This window comes from Lotus japonicus, chromosome 2 (assembly GCF_012489685.1).
Source record: "Lotus japonicus ecotype B-129 chromosome 2, LjGifu_v1.2".
In the NCBI taxonomy this organism is placed as follows: Eukaryota; Viridiplantae; Streptophyta; class Magnoliopsida; order Fabales; family Fabaceae; genus Lotus; species Lotus japonicus.
Window position 1 is genome coordinate 55182846 of NC_080042.1, and position 17416 is coordinate 55200261.

At 33.0% G+C, this 17416-nt stretch overlaps 2 protein-coding genes and 1 long non-coding RNA gene across 5 annotated transcripts; 2 read left to right on the forward strand and 1 right to left on the reverse strand.

The window, feature by feature from the left end:
• Positions 1 to 247: 247 nt before the first annotated feature.
• On the forward strand, positions 248 to 4031 carry LOC130738395 (cysteine-rich receptor-like protein kinase 25). 2 transcript variants are annotated; one of them, XM_057590371.1, is made up of 2 exons: positions 248 to 1326; positions 3334 to 4031. In XM_057590371.1, exons 1-2 carry the CDS (start codon positions 525 to 527, stop codon positions 3348 to 3350), a joined length of 819 nt encoding a protein of 272 aa, XP_057446354.1. In that variant the 5' UTR covers positions 248 to 524; the 3' UTR covers positions 3351 to 4031. The 2 variants fall into 2 exon arrangements, with proteins under 2 accessions (XP_057446354.1, XP_057446353.1); XM_057590370.1 differs by having other exon boundaries at positions 252 to 1326; positions 3204 to 4031.
• Positions 4032 to 8310: 4279 nt separating this feature from the next.
• Positions 8311 to 13316, reverse strand: LOC130738396 (uncharacterized). Its single transcript, XR_009019378.1, has 3 exons — positions 13180 to 13316; positions 11957 to 12059; positions 8311 to 9541 (listed from the first exon to the last, which is right to left on the reverse strand). It is a non-coding gene; the product is annotated as an uncharacterized LOC130738396 (long non-coding RNA).
• LOC130738394 (cysteine-rich receptor-like protein kinase 25) lies at positions 8617 to 11431 on the forward strand. 2 transcript variants are annotated; one of them, XM_057590367.1, is made up of 7 exons: positions 8617 to 9484; positions 9687 to 9824; positions 9914 to 10035; positions 10103 to 10313; positions 10618 to 10687; positions 10789 to 10942; positions 11073 to 11431. In XM_057590367.1, the coding sequence occupies exons 1-7, from the start codon at positions 8617 to 8619 to the stop codon at positions 11385 to 11387; spliced, it is 1878 nt and encodes a 625-aa protein (XP_057446350.1). In that variant the 3' UTR covers positions 11388 to 11431. The 2 variants fall into 2 exon arrangements, with proteins under 2 accessions (XP_057446350.1, XP_057446351.1); XM_057590368.1 differs by lacking the exon at positions 11073 to 11431 and having other exon boundaries at positions 10450 to 10931.
• Positions 13317 to 17416: the final 4100 nt, after the last annotated feature.

The following is a 17416-nucleotide window of genomic DNA, read 5'->3' on the forward strand; positions in this document are numbered from 1 at the left end:
AATATGATGAAAAGATAGATAAATGAATAATATGAGAGGTGATGTGATATGAAATGCGAAGGGAAATGCTAAAAATAAGTGAAAATGATATAGAAGAGAAAGTGAGGTGTGAATGTATTAAAACTCTTATTCGAATCATCTTATGTCATATCATATTATCTCAAGTGTGTTTTTTTCTTTTTCTAAATAGGGTTTATGTAATATGAATCCCTTAAAAAATGTCTAATCTTGAATCTCTAAATATGACTTGTTATAACAAGTTTTACATAATAAACGCAAAATTCCGTAAAAAAAAAAAATGCAAATTTTTCTCTACCAAGTATTTAATATATTACATTTTTAGGGCTCAAACCCAATAATTATGCTTAAAGTAGAATAATCTCGTGTGAGTTACTAGTTCATTTACTCGTGTTTCAGGGTACATTAAAAAACACTAGAAGATTTTCCAAATTAGATATCCTAATCTCGTTCTCCCTTCTATCCTATATATCCATCCACAAGGTCCACGGCAATAACACATCCATATGCCTTCCTATAACATTCTATTCTTCATCCTCATTAGTTTTATGAGTTTTCCACCTACCAAAACAGAGGACAGTATTGCTATTTATCTACACAAAATCTGCTCCAACACCACCACAATCTCCAACAACAGCAGCTCCTTCCAATTTGATCTGAGAACCCTCCTCAATTCACTGTCCTCTAAAGCCACCGGTGACACCCAATTCTCCAATGCCTCAGTCATTGGCAGCACAGACCCATCTGACTCCGTCTATGGACTCTTCATGTGCAGGGGTGACATCCCCTCTAAACTCTGTCAAAATTGCATCAGAGACGCAACCCTGCAACTCTTCTCAGAGTGCTCCTCATCCAAACAAGCATTGATTTGGTATGAGGAGTGCATGGTTCGCTTCTCCGATCGCAATTTCTTCTCGGCTGTGGAAACACAGCCGAGAATTAGCTTCTCAAACAGCCTTAACGTCTCAAACTCAGAAAGCTTCATGCATTTGGTGTTTGAGACCATGAATGCAACTGCAGATGCAGCGGCAGGTGGTGATGAGAAGAAGAAGTTTGCCACGAGGGAAGAAGTAACTGTTTCGGAAAATCAGACTCTTTACTGTCTAGCTCAGTGTACGCCGGACTTGTCGCCGCGTGATTGCAGAACATGTCTCAGTAGGGCAATAGGGGAATTTGCTAAGTGCTGTGGAGGAAAGCAGGGAGGGAGAGTTATGTATCCTAGCTGCAATGTGAGGTTTGAATTGAACAAATTTTACAGGGATATTGGTGACAAAGCACAGAGTGCTTCTCCATTATCAGGATCTCCAGGTAAGTCTTGACTCTACTCAAGTATATATACCCTTTAACAGTTTATAGAATTTTACTAGTGAAAGTGATAAAAGTTAAAAGAAGTCCTAGATGAAAATGTAGGTTCTTGTGGAATTGGAACATCAATTGAATAACGGTTAAGATATGAAACAATTTCTACCATTATAGGTCTATCATTAGGGTTATGTTGAACACATAATAAGCCAATCTGAATGCATTTGATGACTTCAATTTCAGAACAACTTTCTTTGATATGTTGGTCTACTACACTTAAAAGTGTTTGATCCTTCCATTGTCTCCAAACCTGTAATAATATATCAAGTAAAATATTAAAATTATTACATTTCTTTCCATTTGTGACTTAATCTAAGTGTACAATAATTATATCACCCAAAAGAAATAATGCTAGGAAACTATTGATAAATCAGTATACTCACATAACTCAAGAGACCATTACCAACACGTTCTGATTCATAAGAATTTTGATTCCTTTTCCCGGTAACAATCTCTAAAATCATGACACCAAAACTGAAAATATCTGATTTCTCTGAAAAGTGCCCAAACATTGCATATTCTGGAGACATATAACCACTGTAAAACATAAGAAAAATCAAATGTAAGATGATTTATTTAAATAACCTTATGAAGAAGTTAGAAAAGAAAAGATAGAAATGACGTCTAAAACTTACAATGTTCCAACAATTCTATTTGTACTTCCTTGGTATTGATTTATTTCAACAATTCTAGCTAAGCCAAAATCTGAAATTTTTGGAATCATATTTTCATCTAATAAAACATTACTAGGTTTGAGATCACGATGTATGACTTTAAGCCGTGAATGCTCATGTAAATAAATGATTCCTCGAGCTATCCCTCCAATAATATTGTAACGTTCATCCCAGCTTAATGGACTTTGCCCTTGAGAACCTACAAAATCATTTTAGCAAAAAAATGTTTTCCAATAAGTCAACTCAAGTTCTATGAAAAGCATATATAAAGTACGCATACCTTTAAAATCTACTATGTAAAATGTTTAAGGTGAAACGTGTCAAACCGAATAAAAAGTAATCAAGGCTCTTGTTTAGCACATATTCATAAATGAGTATTTTCTCTTGTTCCTCAAGACAAAAGCCTATGAATGCCACCAAATTTCTATGTTGAAGCTTCGCTATCAATAAAACTTCGTTCTTGAACTCATCGACACCTTGCTTCGAACTTTCTGAAAGTCTCTTTACTGCTATTTGTTGTCCATCAAGAAGAGTACCCTAAAAATATATAAAAAAAATTATTTGTGACAAATGAAGTATGGAAATGAATTTTATCACATTTTCTCACCTTATAAACCTCTCCAAATCCACCTTTGCCAATGTAATTGTCATGAGAAAAGTTGTTGGTTGCTGCTTCAATTACGGCAAAATCGAATTGCAATGGCTCTAAAGTTGCACTTTCATTACCAACTGAACCAAAATTGAATTGTACTTCTTGCACACTAGGATGGATCCAATTCCAAAAGAATCAAGTTCTACTCCATCAGTGAATAATTCTATCAATGAAGTGTCTATAAGTACTTTTCTTCCCCGATAATAATTAGTTAATTATCCTTTGAAGTTTCGTTGTTGGGAGCAAGTGGTATGTATAACTCAATGGATTAAGGAAAAGACTAGTTGTAATTTTTAGTTTATATGAGGTTAGTTTGAAAGGAATACTTAAAGATCTTTATTGAGGACTATTCAATCCCACTCGATATATAATGAAGTGGAAACTCTTCTAATCAAGTTCTTTAACTTTCTTCATTTTAAAATTTGTGTGTGAGATCTATTAAGAAACTGAAGTTTTCTTTATATACTAAGTTCTACTATGCTGATGATATATTGAAGAAATTCAGGAGGAACCGACAGGAGGAACCGAGGAAATATTTAAAGCCAGTTTTCACTCTAGTAGAAGAAACATTGAAGCTGATAAGAAAAAAATGACATCCTACGTACTAATGTTTGATTTGAAACCTAGATATTTGGTGGCTATAGCTTCATCTGAAGAAGCCAAGATTCTGAAGAACCCAACCTTCTGAAGAAATCAGAGTTTAAGAAAGCTACGCAGAAGAATCCAAATCCTGAGTAAATTGCATGCTCAAAGCAATCAGACACTGAAGACATTACATGCATGCTGAAGTAGTTAACCAAGCATAAATATCATATTTGCACTTTCTGTAACTTTTCTTCTTCTCATTCTCCACAAACTTCTCATATCTAAATATCATCTAACTCTCATTTTCAATCGAAATAAAGAATTTCGTATATATATGTTTCTACTTGGTAACACAATTCACTGTTTCCTTTTTCTTTTTTATTTATTAAAAACAATAAGTTAACTAGTTTTAATTTGATGAGACTGACTTAATCAATGATTTTTTCAAAAAAAAGTATTAACTCAATACAAATAATATTTTGCTTATCTGAATTTAGTTTTCAGGAATATATGAAATGCAAAATAATTTATTTCAAAATGCTTCATATATAGTCAACATCAGAAAGTAATGAAGACAATAGACACATTTGTTTGTTCTGCCTCAAAGAAGCATGCACCCACTCCCGTATAGAATTGAGACAAAGTCATCCACTCAAGAATTGAGGCACCACTATGGACAGCTTCAAATATTGCAGCACGTACTACCGCTACATACTAAAAGAACAGCCACAACTTTTGAAGCTTTGACCATATTATTAATTATATTAATTAGTGTGGTGTAGTACATAAGTCTACTAGTATGTATACCCCTGCCGATGCATGGGGGCATATTTCTAAGTATATAATAATTTGTTTTTAATATATATAATTATTTATTTTGTATGAATGAAAAAAAAATCTAATCATAATTTAATTTATTTTTAATTTGTTTATGATATAATAATACAATAATTTATATGATTTTTGTTTTTATCCTTTTATTTTTGTTTTTCATTTTTCCAAATAAGATGATAGAAAATATGGATTACATATTAAATTACATTTTTTTACACTATCATTTTGATTTTCTAAACTCTAAATAAATACGGGCGAGTAAAAAAATTTAAAAGATGCAATAATAATTCTCTTATATAAAATACTATAATATATTTATCAAAAAGCAAGAACATTTAACTAAAAATCGCAATAGATATCTCTGGTGGAAAAACACCACATTCCAGTGAAGCATACAAAATTGTTGGATTTAAAATCCAATCTATCTAATTGTTAACCGCCAAGAAAAATAAAAAACACAATTGCAAAATTTTAATAAGTGACTTATGGTTGGAGAATTTTTTCACGGAATTAATTCGTTCATGACACCAACATGAATAATGTGTGGATCATCTTTATGAATTCCAAACCAAACAAAATGATTCTCTGTTTATTAGTTTCAACTTGAAAGTATTTTAATGCAAATTGATCCTCATGCAGGAGCTTTTTACTATATAATTAATAAATATAGACTAAATATGTTTACTTTTCTCTAATTCCTCGTGGGAGCCCTATATTCCCAATCAAATTAAAATACTTATTAATATTTACTCTTAAATTATTTAAAAAGTATGAGAAAAGTACTAAATTATAACATAACATTTTCTATTATTTTCATGCAAAATGTTCCTCATGTATGAGCTTTTTACTATATAATTAATAAATATGGACTAAATATGTTTATTTTTCTCTATATTCCCCACAATAAAATTGTAACGCTTATGTATATCTCCTCTTAAATTATTTAAAATGTATGAGAAAAGTACTAAAATTCTAACAAAACATTTTCTATTATTAGTTCCAACTTGAAAGCATTTTCATGCAAAATGTTCCTCCTCGTATGAGTTTTTTAATTTGTAACTTAAACATAAATAAATATAACTGAAAATGTTTTTCCCTCTAGCTTCCCAATTTTCACAATTAAATTATAATGCTTTTATATATATTCCCTTAAAATCATTTAAAAAGTATCAAAATAGCATATAGCATATACTTATGTAGAAAATTTTATCGAAAATGGCTGATAGATACCGTGGAAAATATCACAACATATTTATCATAGTTTTATATATTTTTTATTCTAAAAATATTTAATTATAACTCCACCATCCGAATTAACAAAATAAGATATTACTTTATAAATTCTTAACAGTAATAACAATAATTAAAAGTTCTTTCCGGTCAAAATAGGAATAAATTTTTTTTTTTTTAGAAAGCTAAAAGTATATTGGCAATAGGAATAAATTTTAAAACGTGAAAATTAATAAGATTAGAATATTATATAATATTACAATAATATTTAAAAATTAGAATAATTATTCCTAATTTCCTTTGCTGAAATAGTTACAAAACTATCAAATTTTAATTTTTAAGAAGTTTATTTGAAATTAATAAAAAAAAGTTAGTATTTCAGTTAGCATAAATACTTTACCAGTTGATTAATGTATCAATACGCTAATATACAAACAATATTTTATTTATATAATTTAGGCTAAAAAGCATTTTTTGCCCCTAATGTTTCAAGTTTGTGCAAATTCTGCCCCTACTCTATTTTTGTTGACGTTTGTACCCCTCATGTTTTCAAACAGTGCACCGTCTACCCCTTTGTCAGTCAGACTTTCTCAGGATAGGTTCCTGAGTGGATTGGAGAGATGAAGAGATGTATATGAAGTTGATGATGATCAAAGAAATGATATAAATTAAATTTGCTTGATGTATATATCAATTATGTATGTAATTGAACTTGTTAAATGCATGTTTTGCTACTTACAAGTCTTGAGTTTGAATCTCCCATGCCCCTTTTTCCAATTTCACTTATAATTTCCGCGTGACAGGTCCAAAAAATATAATAAAAAAAATTCAAATCAGTTCATTCCGTTAGTTTTTTAACGTCTGACTGACGGAGGGGTAGACGGTGCACTGTTTGAAAACATGAGGGGTAGAAACATCGACAAAAATAGAGTAGGGGCAAAATTTGCACAAAGTTGAAACATCAAAGGCCAAAAGTGCTTTTTAGCCTTTAATTGAAAATATTCCTCCTTTAGAACCGTTTTTACCAACAATTATTTGCACCAGCAAAACCTTATTTCCCGTAACTTGGTTTCTATTTGCCTATCAATGTAAGTAAGTAGATCTTCTAGCTTGATTCACGCCAAATAAAGAGAGTCTTTTAGTAACAATAGACTATCATATTGTCTGTAAAACAATATAGATCAGTAGATCAATCAATAAATAAAGGAAACCACATAAACTTTTAGGTGTACCAATTTCAGTTTTTTGAACTTATAGCTCCGTTATTAATCTCTCTCTCTCTCCCTCCCTCCCTCCCCCTCTCTCTCCCTCCCTCCCTCCCTCCCTCCCTCTCCCCCCTTCTCTCTCTCTCTCTCTCTCTCTCTCTCTCTCTCTCTCTCTCTCTCTCTCTCATGTATAAAGAATTTGTTAATTATTCCAATAACTTGTTCATTTAGAAGCTGAATTAATCTATATTGTGCGATTGTTATGCTGATTGGATGCTTAGAAAACTGAAATTTAGCGACTCAATAATTTATTATACTTTCTCATCTAAAAATTTAAACATAAAAAAATATAAGTTATATATGTTCATTTATTCCAATTGTTGTCAAAATTTCATATATATATATATATATATATATATACCTTTAAACTTATGAAAGCAAAGCTAAAATTATATTGTTTGTTATTTTCAACTTGAAAATATTTTAATATAATTCTTCTTCCCCGTGGAATCTATATTTTCACAATCAAATTAAAATGGTCTTGTATATCTACTCTTAAAATTATTTAAAAGTATGGAAAAATTACTAAAAATGTATTAAAACTTTTGCTATTAGTTTCAACTTGAAAATACTTTCATGCAAATTGTTCCTCATGTAGGAGCTTTTTACTATATAATTAATAAAGATAGACTAAATATGTTTATTCTTCTCTAATTCCTCGTGAGAGCCCTATATTCACAATCAAATTAGAATGTTTATTTATATTTACACTTAAATTATTTAAAATGTATGAGAAAAATACTAAATTATAACAAACATTTTCTATTAGTTTCAACTTTAAAGCATTTTCATGCAAAATGTTCCTCGTGTAGGAGCTTTTTACTATATAATTAATAAATTAATAAATATATACTAAATATGTTTATTTTTCTCTAATTCCCCATGGAAGCCCTATATTCACAATCAAATTATAATGATTATGTATATCTACACTTAAATTATTTAAAAGGTATGAGAAAAGTACTAAAATTATAACAAAAGATTTTCTATTAGTTTTAACTTGAAAGCATTTTCATGCAAAATGTTCCTCCCCGTAATTGGATTGTACTCCCTGCTTGAGAGTCTTGCTCTCAGCTCTCAAGCATTTAGCCAATATACCTTTTGCTTTATAAAAAAAAACTTTAACAAAAATAAATTTAAGTGAAAATGTTCTCCCCTTAGACAAAGTCATCCACTCTAGAATTGAGGCACCACTATGGACAGCTTCAAATATTGCAGCACTACCGCTACATACTAAAAGAACAGCCACAACTTTTGAAGCTTTGACCATATTATTAGTTATATTAATTAGTGTGGTGTAGTACATAAGTCTATAATTATGGAGTATAAACAATTTGTAAGATTCACATTGCTTGCTTCATTGTCATGGTTTTGAATGCCTATCCAAGACATGTAGGGGTTGCAATCATCAAAATGTTTCAATTGATTTGTTGCCACCACGTAATGCAGTACATTACCTGTGGATTGCACGCAACCTTACTAGTTCCTACTATATTGTCTTTGTGTCTGTGAAGAAGAACAATAGCTCAGATGTGGGAGATTAGTTGGAAGCTTGAAGCTATCATTTGGGTCCTTAAGAACAATAATTATCAGTTATCAACTTCGATGAAAGCAGGACCAAAACGGTTGTTTACAATTCAAACAGAGAAGCAGAAAATCACAACTAGCTATGCAATCTAACCTCTCACCATTAAAATCAAAGGACCCACGATCATCAATTGAGAAACTTGCTGTGCCAGGAACCACATCATTATGTAGACCTTATCGTTTACTGGCTTTGCTTGACTTGTCTCATAAATGCCTTGCTTGACTAGTATCTACCTAAGTCTACAACTCTTATACTAGGAAATATGTTTGTAAACTTCAAACACAAATTATTTGGTATCACAATAATTGAGAAGAATAACTTTTAACTAAAATTGCTACCATGAAATCATTCTATTCTATATATCCAGCCACACACGGCTGTGAACAGAAGATCCAATATAACACATACATGCCTTCCTATAACATTCTTTTCTTCTTCATCCTGATTAGCTTCCTCAGGTTTCCACCTACCAAGACAGAGGACAGCATTGCTATTTATCTATATAAAATTTGCTCCAACACCACCACCACCACCATCTCCAACAACAACAGTGCCTTCCAATTTGATCTGAGAACCCTCCTCACTTCATTGTCTTCTAAGGCCACAGGAGACACCCAATTCTCCACCAGCACAGTCATTGGTAGCACAAACCCATCTGACTCCGTCTATGGGCTTTTCATGTGCAAGGGCGACGATGACTCTCAACTCTGTCAACAATGCATCGGGGACGCAACTCTGCAACTCTTCTCAGAGTGCTCCTTGTCCAAACAAGCTGTGATTTGGTATGACGAGTGCATGGTTCGCTACTCCAATCGCAATTTCTTCTCCGCCGTCGATACGCAGCCTAAATTTGTCTATTTGAACCCCCTTAATGTCTCAAACCCAGAAAGCTTCTTGCATTTGGTGTATAAGGCCATGAATGCAACTGCAGACGAAGCAGCAAGTGGTGATGAGAAGATTAAGTACGCCACAAAGGAAGTAACTGTCTCAGACTCAGAATCTCACACCATTTACATTCAAGCTCAGTGCACACCAGATTTGTCACCCCGTGATTGCAGAACATGTCTCAGTGATGCGATAGGGGAATTTCCAAAGTGTTGTGTTGCAAAGAAGGGAGGGAGAGTTATGTATCCAAGCTGTAATATTAGGTATGAACCGGACCCTTTCTATCACACCATTTCTACATCACCCACTCCAGCACCACCACTAGTTTCTGCCACCACAAATAACACTTACTCGCCTCAGACTCAGACTACTTCTCCATCACGATCTACTGGTAAGTGAAGTCCTGACTCTACTCAAGTACTCTTTCACAATTTATCAAATTTTACTACTGAAAGAAACATGAACCATAAGTCAAATATCAACAGAGGAAGGGAGCCACATATCAAGTTGTTATCATCATATGATGACTTTCCATGCATTTTAAACCATTACTACTCCATGTAAATGAGATATTGTGTGACTTGTTTGTGCAGAGAAACAAAGTAACAGAGGACGAACAATTATCTTAATTGTTGTGCCTGCGGTTATTCTAGTGATGCTCTTTTCCTTTGGTTGCTATTTCCTAAAGCGAAAAGCAAGAAAGAGTCATTTGACAATTCTCAGAGAAAATTGTATGTATTATGAAAATGAACTTATACGTTTGTGCTTCTTAAGTTTAACAAGTTTGACCACTCTGTTTAACAATTGAATTTTGGTTTAGTTGGTAAAGAAAGTGCAACTTTAGAGCCATTGCAATTCGATTTTCCCATAATTGAAGCAGCAACAAACAACTTTTCTCAAGAAAATTACATTGGAAAAGGAGGATTCGGAAAGGTTTATAAGGTGAGAAGAGCCAATAAAATTTATTATTACAGCTGTTTATCACAATTAAAGTTTTATATGTTTTTAGGGCATTCTACTTGATGGTCAACAAATAGCTGTAAAGAGACTTTCAGAAACTTCTAAGCAGGGTGTTGACGAGTTTAAGAATGAAGTTTTATTGATAGCGAAGCTTCAACATAGAAATCTGGTGGCATTCATTGGCTTTTGTCTTGAGGACCAAGAGAAAATACTCGTTTACGAATACGTGCCAAATAAGAGCCTTGATTACTTTTTATTCGGTTTGACACATTTCACCTTAAACTCTTTAATCCATTGATTTTTAGAGTCGTGCATAATTTATATACGCTTTTTAAAGAACTTGATTTGATTCAGTTGACTGATCGGAAAACATGCTTCGCTAAAATAATTTTGTAGATTCTCAAGGGCCAAATCCATTAAGCTGGGATGAACGTTATAATATTATTGGGGGGATTGCTCAAGGAATTATTTATTTACATGAGCATTCCCGACTTAAAGTCATACATCGTGATCTCAAACCTAGTAATGTTTTATTAGATGAAAATATGATTCCAAAAATTTCAGATTTTGGTTTGGCTAGAATTGTTGAAATAAATCAAGACCAAGGAAGTACAAATAGAATTGTTGGAACATAGTAAGTTTTAAGCTTTCATCTCTATCTTTTCCTCTCTTACTTCTTCAAAAGGTATATTTCAATTAGCTCATCTGACATTCAATTTTTCCTTTGTTTTATAGTGGTTATATGTCTCCAGAATACGCAATGCTTGGGAAATTTTCGGAGAAATCAGATGTTTTCAGTTTTGGAGTCATGATTTTAGAGATTGTTACCGGGAAAAAGAATCTAACTTCTTGGGAACCACAACCTGTTTCTAATGGTCTCTTGAGTTGTGTGAGTATCATATCTATCAATAGTTTCCTTGCATTATTCCCTTTAGGCAATATCTTTATTATACACTTATTATGTCTCAAATGCAAAGAAGAGTAATAGTTTTAATACTTTATTTGATAAAATGTTACAGGTTTGGAGACAATTGAAGGATCAAACACCTTTAAGTGTCTTAGACATAAATATCAAAGAAAATTATTCTGAAATTGAGGTCATCAAGTGCATTCAGATTGGCCTATTATGTGTTCAACATAACCCTAATGATAGACCTACAATGTCAGAAATTGTTTCATATCTAAGTGGTTATTCAATTGATTTGCCAACTCCACAAGAACCTACATTTTTCTTGCACACTAGGATGAACCCAAATCCACAAGAATCAAGTTCTACTCAGTCTGGGAACAATTCTATCAATCAAGTGTCTACAAGTACTTTTCTTCCTCGATAGTAATTAGTTTATTTTCCTTTTATGTGCCATTGTTAAGAACAAGTGATATGTATAACTTAACATGTATTAAGGAAGAGAATACGTGTCATTTATAGCTTATGTTAAAGAATACAAATGTTTTTATTGAGAACTAGTCATATCCTACACAATTTAAAGTAAACATGTGGAAACTCTACTAAGTACTTTAAGAATTCGTTATTTTATGATGCGCATGAGATCTGTTAAGAAATTTTTCTTTACATACTTTCAACTTAGTTATGCCTCCCTAACATTAACTTTGGGGTAACTACACTTATACAGGATCCTACATGAATGTAAATCAGACTCATTCGAAGATTTGGATATTGTGGCTGGTTGATCCATAAGTGAAGTAGTATTCTGAACATGAATGTCTATCATGAACCATCAAGACTTATCTTAGCTTAAATGAAAAACTATGAAACTATAAGAAGAAAATCAAATATGTATGCAAGTGCAACATTGCCAAAAATGCCAGAGATAGTAAACTTAATTTGTCCTTTAAACTTTTATAATAATAAGGCTAAGGAAGTTGTTTAGGTAAAGAAAACCTGAGTAAAGAAAGCATTATTTTCCCAAGCCCAGCAACATCAGTAAACTTGCATCCACAATTCTCTCTAGTCCAGATAATGGGGAAACCTCTTGCTTTGCGCTCTTCAAACACATGCCAGAGCAATGAACAGAATGAGGGAGGCTTCATAATGCAAGGAGTATGCAAAACATATTTTTAGTATATAAAAAATAATACAAATCTTGAACTCACTTACTTTAGGTTAATATCTTCTGATTTCTTCTCCATATTTAAATTTATCATGATATATGAAGCACGGACACAGGACAGGATACGACTAAAATCCAAAAAGTAGACACAGGGACACGGCTTATATATATATAAAAATAAAAACTAATATACTTTTTCAAAAATAGTGGAATGAGGCATTGAAAAAATAGTGTATTGGGCTCAAAGTTCAAACAAACTAGTAAAATCACAAGAATGTGAGAAACTCATGTGAACAAAGAACTAAACACAAAACTCATGGGAAAAAAAACAACAAAATTTCAGATGGAACAAAACACAAAACTCTCGAGAACACATAACTCAAACACTTTGGGTATCTAGCTATGTAGGAGTGTCGGCTTAGTGTTCAAACTGTGTCCGAGCCGTGTGCGTGCCGAAAAAAATTTATTTTTTATTCGGACACTTCCAACACGTGTCCCAAGTGTGTCGGTGTCGCGCATCCGCTTCCTAGGCATGTCCGTGCTTCAGAGATCAGGATAATGAGAAAGTAAAACTATAAAAGCAAGCTGATACAGAGTCTTATTTGAATAAATAGAAGAACTCATCTATATATGCAATCAGAAAGCCACAGCTAATAACCCAGTTCCAAACACACCTATACATGCAATTAGGTAGTTCCCCAAAAAAATTCTTAACAAGAACATTATCCTTTTGGAACCTTGAATCCTACATAAAATTCATATTTAATCAAATTTCTACTTTCTTCAGTTACAATCAATAGGAAATTATGTTCATCCAACCTCACACTTAATTTGTAGCAGTCAGTTTGACATATTATCAAACACCATGAATACAAGTATTCAAACACACCAAACAAGTTCTTAGTTCAATCAATAAATTTGAAAATAAATAGAAACTGGGGTTTTCAAATTGAAGTGGAAGAGGAAATCAAAGAAGAGAGCTTACATACTATTGATAGTTTGTATAATTAAATCAAATCAAAGAAGAAACCTAAATTAAAAAATGGTAACTCACAGGATTTGTTGAAAGTCATTAAGCATAGGAGCTCTGGAAAAGCATGAAATGATCAGAATGTAAAACGAGCCCAGAACAAGTGCGAAGGGGAGACCGAGAATGCAGGGGCCGAAGAGAATTCGGAAACAAAAGAAAATGATAAAGTGATACTCCCTCCGTTTCCTATTATAAGTCACATTTTTTGAAAAAAATTTGTTACAAAATATAAGTCACTTTCTAATATCTAGGAAGCATTAAATAATTTTTTCCAAGCTGACCCTCATATTTAATATGAAAGAGATGATAAACTTTAGAAGTATTAACTTGGAGAGAGAAAATCATAGGAAAGTAAATAACGGTAATCTAGGAAAGTAAATCATTTTTTTTACAAATTTATTACTAGTAACTACTTTTATTAATCTAAGAGAATTAGTTATTTGTGACTTATATATAGGAACGGAAGGAGTATCATTTAGATACCATTAAATGACATTTCAATTAATAGGTAGCAAAATTGCTTGCAATTTGCTGATGGACAAAATGGGAGCTAAGTGGTAGCAAATTTTAAATCTTCTTGTAGTGATTAAGGTTTTGCTTAAGTTAATACCATGTGTGTCTTTCACATGTGAAATATGTATCAAACACCATGTTTATGAAAAGTGATGTTTTCACACTCATTTCACTCACATCTAAAGTTGGGGGTGGCAATACGAGTTGGCGGGGCGGGCCAGACCCAACCCGTCATTGACCTGCCAAAATGTGGGTTGGACTAGCCCACTTTTAGCATTTGAGTTCAAAGCCTCAACCTAAATTATATTTTGGCAGACCGGCGGGCTAGCCCACTAGAGAATGTAGTGGGTTGGGCTAGCCCACTTTTAGCACTTGTATACTTGTTTTTTATCTTTAAAGGTTATAAACTCAACAAAAAAATCTCACCGATGACAATATCAAACAAATATTTACCATGAGTCAAGGTTTGATTTCTTGAAGAACAACATGTTTATGAATAGTGAATTTTTCACACTCATTTCACTCACATCTAAAGTTGGGGGGTGACAATATGGGTTGGCGGGGTGGGCCAGACCGAACCCGTCATTGACCGCCAAAATGCGAGTTGGACTAGCCAACTTTTAGCATTTGGGTTCAAAGTCTCAACCTAAATCATATTTTGGCATACCAACGGGCTAACCCACTTAGAGAATGTAGTGGGTTGGGCTAGCCCACTTTTAGCATTTGTATATTGACACATGTAGAAATTAGAGTTATTACAGTATTATACTTGTTTTTTATCTTTAAAGGTTATAAACTCAACAAAAAAGTTTCACCGATGACAATATCAAGCAAATATTTACCATGAGTTGTTATTTAAAAATGTAACTGTAATCTTATTATCTTAATATCAACTATCCATTAGTGTAAGTGTCGATGACGTTCACCAAATTATTGGTAAATGTCACTTATTTCTTTGATACAGACTCACTTAATCTTCTTAATATCAATAAATGTGCTATACAATCATCAACAAAAGTTTACTTCAGTCAATAATAATAAGCCAACAATATTTATATATTTTTAGACAAAAATAAACTACAAATGGGTGAAAATATGGGTTTTGGCGGGCTAACACGACCCAACCCGCCATTAGCCCGCCAAATTTGGGTTGGGTTGGGCTAGCCTATTAAGTTCAAACGCTGAATACATCGTTTATCACTTTTTGAATGATAACAGTTTTCAAGAGTAAGTGCAATGCTTAAAATTTCATATGAATTATATTTCAGGAAACCACATTTATGACTCACATCTCTCATCGTCTGATGTCCAAAGTACAAGAGTACAAGACTATGCAAGAAGACGCTCCATTTCAGAGAAGAAAGGTCAAAGCTACAAAGCAGACAATACAAGCAAAGAATAGTCAAAACTGCGAGTTCGTTTAACAAAAAAGAAGCCTACACCTAGTGAAGATAATGTCTAGAGAAAAAGCGACATGTTCAAAATTGAAGATATTTCTCTGAAATTCTTGAGAGAATCACGTGATATTCTACAAAGCACATTGATCAAAGAAATAAGTACAATGTTGTCAAAATAGAGTTTCCTCTTTCTCTCACTAAATGGCTGAAACGATACTGCATATGCTACCAACCAACTGACAAGATACACTTTGTAGCATTCTGTCTCAGCAAAAGACACATTGCATTTAATGCACCTGACGAGAAGACTGTTTGATGCAACTGCTAGAACTCAAGATGCTCTACACGCTCAAACAGCTATCCACAAAACCTAGAAGCTCTTGAAGTATAAAAGGAGGACTTGAATAATTTTAGAAGTAAGAAACTTAGCTTTAACATTGATCAACTTCTATTCTTCTCCAAGAAATCAAGAAAAGTTCTAACCTCGTCTGAGAGAAACACCTAAGAGTCAAATCTCTATTATAAAATCTCTATAGATTCAAAACTCAAAGTATACACCAGAGTCAAATCCTCTCAAACACTTTGTAGTTCATGTGCTTAGCATTTTCTATTATCCCTCTTGTGATAAGAGAACCCTGTACAGTCAAATGATCTTGAAGAAGATCTTAGGAGAAATCCTGAACAATACTTTGTAAAGGATAAGTCCTTAGAATACTTGGTTGGGAGAAGTCATGTCGAACACTTGTATAGGAGAAGTCCTGTAGAATACTTGATTGGGAAAAGACTATCTAATACTTGGTGTAGGAGAAGTTTTGTATACTTTTTTAGTTAAGTCGTGGTTAAGCCAAGGACTGCACGTAGCCCTATCGTTTGTGGGTGAACGAGAATATATTGGTTGTGTTATATTGTTTACTTCTTTACTTATCCGCTGAACCAATCGATTTTGAAAACATTTTGAAAACTTATAATCTTTTGAAAAATCAAAGTTTTAAAAGAACACAATTCAAATCCCCCATTTTTTGTGTTATATTATTGATTATCATAGCTCACTTTAAAATTTGGGTTCAAAGTCTGAACCCAACCGCCATAAAAGGTGGGCTAAACGGGCTGGCCCAGCGCGCCAAACTCATTTTGCCACCCCTACCTAAAGTAAAGAGATAAGAATAGAAGAAAGAGGAATCAAATATATTATAACTAATGCGGTAGAAAAAGAAAAAAAAAATATGAAAAGAGAGGGTATCAATATATAAAAGTTGCATGTTTATTTAATTTATACTTACAAAACTTAAATGTTGCATTAACAAAATAAAAATGAAAGAAAAGTGGTAAATCAAGAAGGGCATAACTGTTTTATATTTTAGTGTGTTTTGATTTAGTGTAATTTGTGTAGCTTCATTTATGTATTTCAATGATTTTTAGTTTTTTACAAATAAATACTAGTTGACTCCTTGGATCTTTTGAGTGTAACTTCTTTATTTTTAAGATTTTAATTTACTCACACTTATATTTTTTTTCAGCTCATTTTCAGTCGTCTTTTCTTTTATATCTCTCTTTTAATGTTTTCATATCATTTATCATATGTATTATTTTTCTCTATTTCTTCCTTTCTCTCTAGATTTTAAGTTTTTTTTAGGCTCTCTAGATTTTAAGTACAATTGGAGTGTGAAAGTAAACTTATAGTTGAATCTTATACTAACAAAGACAGCTTTATCATAGAAATTAGGGTGGCGATTACATATTTTTGGTTGGCTTAATTTGCACTTTTGGTCCCCCACGAACGCTATATGTGCAACCTGGGTCCCCAAACTTCAAAAATCCCATAACGCATCCCCAACGTTTATCTCCGTTAACAATTTTCGTCCACCGCCTCTTTTCCATCCATAAACTAATGTTTTTGGCTTATGTGGCTTTTTTTTTGTGATCTGACAACCATATAGGAGAGAGAGTGAACATGTGAGAGGCACGTGAGTAAATTTTATAATATAGTCTCAAATCCCAAATTAGCTTCAAATTTAGAAACCCTAAATTGACCAAAATCGCACAGCGGAGGAAGCAAGGTTGTGCGGCGAGAGAAGATCGACGACCTCTTGGTGTCGACTGTGAAGGTGTAAGAAGCAAGTGTCTGTCATGGCCAGGACGAAGGGAACGGGGGATGAGCAAGTGAAGAAGAGTGAAAAGGGGAAACTTCCAGTCAAGAGGAAGGAACACAAGAAGAAAAGTCCCACAAAGGGGGAAAAGTCCGAGAAAGGAGAGTGTGGTGGTCCCTGAGAAAAGCACTGGCAACAACTTTTGGGACTTGGGGGATCCATTACCACCAAACTATGCGGCCAGGTTAGGATTCTTTAATATTC